Source organism: Caenorhabditis elegans, chromosome II, assembly GCF_000002985.6.
Source record: "Caenorhabditis elegans chromosome II".
NCBI classification, from domain to species: domain Eukaryota; kingdom Metazoa; phylum Nematoda; class Chromadorea; order Rhabditida; family Rhabditidae; genus Caenorhabditis; species Caenorhabditis elegans.
In genome coordinates this window covers 5,982,778-5,990,988 of record NC_003280.10, presented here as the reverse complement: position 1 = coordinate 5,990,988, position 8,211 = coordinate 5,982,778, and the positions used below count along the sequence as shown (strand labels likewise).

General features: G+C 32.7%; 2 protein-coding genes and 1 non-coding gene across 3 annotated transcripts; 1 reads left to right on the top strand and 2 right to left on the bottom strand.

The window, feature by feature from the left end:
• Nucleotides 1–220: 220 nt before the first annotated feature.
• ins-3 (putative insulin-like peptide beta-type 3) lies at nt 221–890 on the top strand. The gene is made up of 2 exons (NM_062794.9): nt 221–516; nt 598–890. The coding sequence occupies exons 1-2, from the start codon at nt 279–281 to the stop codon at nt 681–683; spliced, it is 324 nt and encodes a 107-aa protein (NP_495195.1). The 5' UTR covers nt 221–278; the 3' UTR covers nt 684–890.
• Nucleotides 891–1,562: 672 nt separating this feature from the next.
• On the bottom strand, nt 1,563–2,465 carry ins-2 (putative insulin-like peptide beta-type 2). Its single transcript, NM_062793.2, has 2 exons — nt 2,228–2,465; nt 1,563–1,903 (listed from the first exon to the last, which is right to left on the bottom strand). Exons 1-2 carry the CDS (start codon nt 2,451–2,453, stop codon nt 1,809–1,811), a joined length of 321 nt encoding a protein of 106 aa, NP_495194.1. The 5' UTR covers nt 2,454–2,465; the 3' UTR covers nt 1,563–1,808.
• Nucleotides 2,466–6,290: 3,825 nt separating this feature from the next.
• 21ur-13598 lies at nt 6,291–6,311 on the bottom strand. Its single transcript, NR_051142.1, has one exon.
• Between the last annotated feature and the right edge of the window lie 1,900 nt (nt 6,312–8,211).

Sequence of the window (8,211 nt, the reverse complement as noted above, 5' to 3'; positions counted from 1 at the left end):
TATTTTGCAGCATTTAAATTCGAAAGTTCAAAAACAAGTTGTACTTTACAACGTGCAACTAATACTTAGAAGCATATTTGGACAACAATTCTAAGCGACCGATCAGCATTGTCACCTGACGACGAGATTCATCCCACTTTCCTTCTTTGAGCAATTTCTTTTCTCCGCCCATTCTGTATTTATCTGAATTGCGCGTCACGCCTTCTTTTCTTTCTTTCAGCCCAAGAAGTCCAATATAAAACGAGTCTTGACACATTTATCAATTCCTGTTCTGAATAATGAAACTCTCCGTTGTTCTTGCACTTTTCATTATTTTCCAACTTGGAGCTGCAAGTCTTATGCGTAACTGGATGTTCGATTTTGAGAAAGAATTGGAACACGATTATGATGATTCGGAAATTGGATTCCATAACATTCACTCCCTGATGGCCAGATCAAGAAGAGGAGACAAAGTGAAGATTTGTGGTACAAAAGTTCTGAAAATGGTGATGGTAATGTGTGGAGGAGAATGTTCATGTAAGTTGTATTTGTTACAAACGTAGTAATTCAAATCTTATGGGAAATGTAAAACTCATTCAAAACGAAAAATATTTTCAGCAACGAATGAGAACATCGCTACAGAATGCTGTGAAAAAATGTGCACAATGGAAGATATAACTACTAAGTGCTGCCCTTCAAGATGAGAGTGCTGTGGCTGGAAAATAGGGAAACGATTCTCTAGATCAATTTACCCCTACATTACATGCCAATCTAATTGTCAATTTTACGAGTTGTCTCATAACTTCTTTCCGTTATCTCAAATACTATTTTGCTCTCACCGTCTATACCACCAAATCTTCATCCGTTTCATATACTTTTTTGTCAAAAATAAAATGACGTTAATCTTAAAATGCTTTGTTTACGGTTCCCTCTTCTGTCTTCACGTTTTCAAGGAAGTAGTAATCAAGGTAAAATTGTAGTTTGAATACCGGACATCAGTTGCCATCTCCGATAAAAACTTCTGAAACTTAAAAATGTATCTCTGGAGACGTGCGTCGGTGACGTGCGTATATTCCCACAATCCGATGTAACAAATATAGCATACTACTAATAATTGTCAGTGTATAAAGCAGGTGATTGTTTATCTGTCCACGATACTCATGATACATTTCGATGAGTAACTAGACACTTGTGACAATTCCTTGGGTCTAGCAAAATGAGCAAAATCACATGAACAATTGAATCATCAATAATCTAAGGGCTCCACGACTTTGAGGCTTCCCTTCTTTGAAATTTCAAATATTAACATTCAAATGCAAACAACACATGAGAACACAACATTGTTCTCTGGATACTGGATTTGAAATACAGCAAAAAGATTAGATCATACTTGAATTTAAAAAAAAATCAATTTCCGAATAATACAAGCACAATGTTCAAAAAGAAAAAACCTCTTGAGTCTCTAGAAAAAATTGTTAAAATTTGTTGTTCAAAATGGAAATTTTGGAAGTATAATCAGAATGGATTAAAAAGGCTTGTGCAGCAGGGTGAGCCACTACAAAATTTTAAATATTGGATAGACTTTAGATTTATGCATACTTTCCCACAAGGAGATGCAGATTTAGAACATTTATTTCGCATTGATATCATATGATACATTACGTGCAATAATATAAATACACTGAAGAAGTTTTAATTATAGAACAATTTGTACAATTTAACGGGGCTAGATTACAAATTGATAAGGCATCAATCAAAGGAATTTCATACCGAGAATATTAAGAAAACTAACATTTTGAAAAGTTAATGATAGTACGATATGTCCATAACTATTTTCTAAATGAATTCGGGCAGCAGACTCTGATGATATCTTGAACGTCACATTGTTTTATGCAGCAAATATGCGAAAGGTCTTCTGATGAATCTGAAATGTATCATATGTTTAAAGGGTGAACGTTTGAAACAGTATGAAAAACAATAGTTGGACTTTTTGACGTCCTGAAAATTCTTATAAATGTATGCCTGCCTTCAATGCGATCAACGCATGCAATGCGTAGACATGTACGGCGCGTTTTGTTGAAGTATTAATTTTCAGAAACAAAAAATCTTTCCAGAATAAATTGACAATTTCAAAATTTAATTTTTAATAGTAATCATTTTATTAACTCAAAATTTTCTAGAATTGAATGAATTTCCATTAAAGTTTTACGTTCAAAAATAATTTTAATACTTAAAAAAAAAGTCGTACCTGTATCACATTCTCCACATGTTGCAAGCATGAATAAAATAAGACGTCTTCCGCATAGACGTTTCTGGACTCTTGAGGCACGGTTTGGAGTTGGAGTTGACTCAACTGGTATGATATCAAGTTGATTGATGATCAAATGTTCATTTCTGTGTTCTATTCCTTTTCCGAAAACTTCATAAGTGGCAGTGACAGTTGTGAAGAGGAGACAGAAGATTATAGCGTTCATGGTAGATTTTAGAATGGAAAGGAAAGAACATCTACGGCACTTTTTGTTTTTATACCGTTTTTAAACGTAGGGAGGGCGTGGCAGGAGGCATCGTTTTTGGGATTAGGTAGAAATGGGACGACATTGCACAATGGTACGCGTAACAGAAGGACAGCCTGTACCGGGTGTTGTTGTGCAATAGCTGGTAGGTTGGACAGGTGGATAGCAGGAGATATGAAACAGATGGAGAATGGAGCAACACTTTTGATCATTTGAATACTGTTGGAAAATTGGAACGTTTGCAAGATTGAGAAAATGTATGTCTCTTCAGGTGGCTTACTCGTTTGTAAAATTGTATGATTTGAGGAGGAACATTTCAAGATAGTATTATCAAGTTCTGAAGAAATTGCATCGAAGTGGGACGATGGGGGTGCAATACTAATATGTAGGAAAAAACGACATAATTTTTTTGCTAATTAATGAACACCAAAAATTCAATGAAATTTTTTTCAATTCCATTTTTTAAACAGTTCTTCGAATTTACTCTAAATTGCAAAAATTATTATTTCTAGTTCAAGCAGTAGCATCGAAAATCAAAGGCAATTATTTACATAATACTCATAAAAAATTCATATGAACTGAAAATGCATTGGAAGTGTTCGGCATGTTCAGTTATGATTTGAGCATCTGAACCATTCTTAGCAGTCCTATTTTTCTCTGAAAAAAAGCTGTGTGGTGGATTCAGAGTGCAAATTGAGAGTCTGCTGTTTTGATGCAAAACAAAATATTTTCTGATGAATTCTCTAACGGGATGAAGTTTTTATTTTTCCAATTTTTTCGTGAGTATAATATTTGCATTATTCAGTCATATATTTTTCGATAACTACCTATTATTCTTACACATCTGTCTAGGTAGACATCGAAGAGAATCTGACGCTTTCTGATAACGTCACATTTGTAGTAGCCAAATACGTAGATTTAAAACTTATTTTTAAAACTAAAAAATTATTGAGACTTTTGATCTTTGCGAGAATCTGATTTGATGTCTTATATTTCCAGCTTAGATTTTGGATATTAACAATCATTTGAAATCCCACGCACCTTTTTTTGTAGCTTTCGACATTTTGGGATTTGATACAAAACCAATCACGAGATTTCGTATATTGACATTCAATTATGTTATTTCTGGTTAAAGTGCAAATGTTATCGGTCAACAATCTTATTTGTTAGTCAGAAGAACGATTTCAATATTTGGATTAACACTTTATGTTTCAAAAAAAAATAGAAAAAAAACAGATGCTCTTAATCTCGTCACACGAATTATTTTGTGTTTGGTTCTGATTTACATGTAGAATTGGTTTTAAGAACACTTGCAAATGTGACATTTCCAATATTCCTCATTTCGAATGCGATTGCGGAGTTTACGCTCTGAAGAGCATCGGACACGTCATCTGAATGTGGTTCCTGATTGAAAATGACGGCGAATGAAATGAACACTTTTAAAGGGACTTTTGAATATGTTTCTTGCACTTTTCAAAGAAATCCGAAAAAATTGAGAAGAGAATCGTCACAGGCACCGTGCCTTCTTCAATTTCAGTAGTAAGGGAGAGAGAGAAGAATACAGATTTTTCGGTGAAGATTGGTAAAGAAAACTTTGAAGATATTGGAGTGGAAGTTATAAATCCTCGATGAAAATGATTATTCTTATATCTTCTATTAATATTATATGACAACCAGAAACTGGGAGTGCCGCAACTCTAAAAAACTAAATTACAAAACTATTGTGTCCTAATCCAGCAGCTAGGTACGGATTTCAATGAAATTGAAGATAATTTTCGGAAATACTTCTAATAGGTCTGGGTTGCCAGAATGTGAATTTATAATGTTTAAATTCAACTTCAATGCCAAGAATGTTGCCCTCTCAGGAAAGCTGTTCTTTAAATATTTATTTTTAGTTGGTAATTTACTCAGACAGTGTAATGATTGTTGCATCCTATAAACATATCTCAGATGTTTTTCAGACCAACAGTTTAGACCAAAAGCATCTTAACTTTAAGTTATTTCTGTAAATGACAACACGATAATTATAATGTTTGCATAACATCCATAAAAATTTTCAAAAATTTAAAAAACTTTTGCTGACCGTGCATTTGAAAATCCAGAAAATTGTTTTTGATAAAGAATTTCGGCCAGTGGATATAAGTTTGAAATGTTTATTGTTCAGTTTTAATAGATCAAAAACCTGATCAAGTTTTCATATGAAGTTTCGCAGAAATTTGCATCACTATTATCTAAATCGTAGCCTTTGAGCCTAGACAATTATCAGTTTAGTTTACATTTAGACATTTTGCTGCAGTTATGTCTCCGATGCATTTTATGCGTCACACATCAGATGGAAGTCTCTGGAAACTTCTTGATCTGAAAGTGACATGTGCTTTGGGAATGTGTAAGGTGTGATAGGATATCAACTGTATCAACTGTATTGAGCAAAAAATTGGAGGTGTCCTTCTTGTGATCATTCCAATTATCCATTGATCATATTCTTATGTCAGAAGTTACTTTCGTAATAGGAACCATAAAACAATTGAAACCTTTTATTGAAACACATGCTCACGGATTTTGTTGATTTCTGTATTAAACATTTAAAAGTGCATTTTAGTTTTAATAACCAATTTGGATGAAACCCTTGTTTGATGTTTTAAACTTATAAATTCTCTCTTGGAACTAAGATTTAATCTAAAATCTGAAATCTGAAATCAGAACTTAAAATCAGAAGAAAAAATAATTTCGTTTAAAAACTACAAGGGGTTGAAATATTTTAGTAGAACATAGGAACTTTTCCATTTATTTCAATTTATCCAAAATTACTAAAATTTTTTGATATGGGAAACCGAATGTGCCGGGGCTTCTGAATTTTAAGGTGGCATTGAAAGTTGATATTTAAGTACTTACTACACATACTCTGAAAAAGTTTTCACAATTACATAAAACCATTGTTTTAATAGAGAGTTTTCATACTTTGATACTGAGTTTCACACGGTCAAAACACAAATGTTATTCTCCATTCTCTTCTATTTATCTGTTTGACTTTTCTGTGTGTTGTTCGGGGTGAATTTTCTGTATCCATACATCAACGACAAAACTAAACAACTTCAATAATCTCAAATCAAACTACAAATTGTTTTTGTTAAACTTGTTTCTTATCTTTTTCTATCTTTTGGTCATTTCACAACAACTAACAAGAAAAATTTGGAAGTCCAATTGAAATCATCAATTACATCGCATATATGTCTGGAGCGGCTGCGTCAATGAAGTCGAAGAACATTTTAAATGTTACCTAAATATACTCCTTTAAAGGGATTAGTGCTGGAAAAAATGATAGGTTGGGAAATACAAAAAACTTCGTTCTTAATACAAAACTTTATTTTGAGAATGTAGCAATTAAAGTCGGTAGGAAGAAAGGAGCAATTCTATATTTCAGATTCAAGGTTACAAAAAATGTTGCAAATGTTCTGTAAGGCTTTTCCAACATTGTAATTTTTTTAGAATTACTCTCCCAAGTTTGAGCCATAGTTGCTTTCTTGGCCACTCGAATCAACACTGGCTGATTTTTCCAATATTATCTGATCTGCAAAGTCGACTTCACACTCAAAGATTCACCAAAAAAAAAAAACTAATTTGTATTTTATTCGTGCTATGTCATTCTCTATTTTAACATTATTTTTTACTTGTAAAATTCCCACGGTAGCAGAGTGTTGTCTACGTTTTAAAAAGTTCTTGACATCACAAACCACTTCCGGAACATTGATTTATCAAACTATATGAATAATTCTACAAACCACAAAATTGTTTTCAATAACAATATGTCCTTTTTTTGTAATAGGACATTTGATAAACATAACATTATATCTGAAACCCTAATAACAGAAACAATTTTTGAAAGCAATTGTGACTTCCGTTTAAAGCGTTTGTAGTTTATGATCTGAACTCATCTGTCATTTATTTTTTTCAAAGTTTATGATTGAGAACATTAATCGATAGGTTACAAAGTGTGTACAAACGAGCGGAAGTATTGAGCAATGCAGAACGCAATTGAAGAAGAAACTTCCAAGAGATCAAAATTCGATGGCTCGGTGCAAGATGTAAAGTGTCTGTATTTCGGATAGCTGCGCCCGTGGTGGGAAGGTGTAAAGTGGAAATTTTATAAACGCACTTCAGACAAGTGATAACCGACAAACAAAACGATTGAATTTTGATCACGTAAACAATTCCGAATTTAATTTCAAGAATAACAAGGGACAGGGACCATAGATTGATTCGAAGATTACTAATAATTTTGGAGAAGAAAATTAAAAAATATTTTGGCTAGCACAAAATATAGAAAAATATCAGGAAGCTTGTCCAAAATATTCAGAACACCAATCTACCAAATTTGTAATTTTAACACTATTAGAGACTGCAGTACTAATAGAAGCTGCAAGACTTATACAGGAAACACGGTACGTTCTGCTATATAAGTTATATAAGTTTAAGCTACACTGTTCAATATTTGCCAACAATTTTCAATGCCAACCAAATTTTTTGATCAAATTTACAACAAAGAATTTGCAGAAAAGGAATCACATTCTCGGATTAAATATTTGTTATGTAGATGAATAATTCAGAATTCACAGTATTTTAAAATGAAATCTCAAATTATTTGCACTTGACTAATCTGAAATGAAAACGATGCTTGCTCATTCATCCGATTCTATTCATTGGCACCTGTAATCCTTGGTTGCATCAAGTTCATGGAATATTAATTTATTATCTGGAATTTTTTCTGATACATTGTCCAGCATTTTTTGAGACCAGTATATTTCGGTTCACGTTTTTTCATTCAACCACATACTCTAGTATTGTACTCTAATAATAAAACACAGCTCGTAAATCGGTACGGATAATTAAAACACAAATTGTTTGATGTTTTCTAAAATAGGGCGTTTCAGAAATAATTCTAATGATTTGCTAAAAAATTACCACACATGTGGATTTTATTTGAGGCTAATTTTTAACACACATTTCCGTCCCGTGTAGAAAAACTGCCATAACTCTCAAAATATTCACTATGTAGTTTTTAGTCAACTGAAAAATAATCCGGAAGAAGTTGAGTTTTGGTTCATAAAGTGTAGAAGACAATACAAATCCACCTATTGTATGATATAAAGTGTTTGAATACCAGGAGACTGAAGATTTAAAAATATATACCCATCATTTAATCTTTTTACTAATCTTTTCATTGTAATTTTCTAGAATACTCTTTTAAGCCCTCGTGCGATTTACTATGAAAACTTAAATATTGAATCACTCATCATTATCCCATTTGCACATTTTCACCTTTTTCCAGTTTGTTTTTAGTTTTTTCTGTTTTCTAATTTATTTCAGTTGCCTGTCATTCCCATATGAATCGAGTCTGGAGAACTTGTTCAAAACATTCGTCACAAAACAAAAAAGAAAAAAAGAAAGAAGAACGGGGTTTCAAATCTTCGTCGAACTTCCGACGAATATCCGCTGAAGAGACACCGATTGTCACTAACTTTCAAAAAAACACTTTTCACTTTTTATGTTCCAGGCTCTTCTTTGCAACCATCCTTTCATAAGAAGACAATTTGTCTCTATTTTGTATCATAACCCAGGAAATATCGAAAAAGGGAATTCCGACGTCATGAGCTTTTTTTCGGATTTTCTGTAAAAACTGTCGTGCTGCTAAATTATCAACGAAAAATATTAATACACCTGG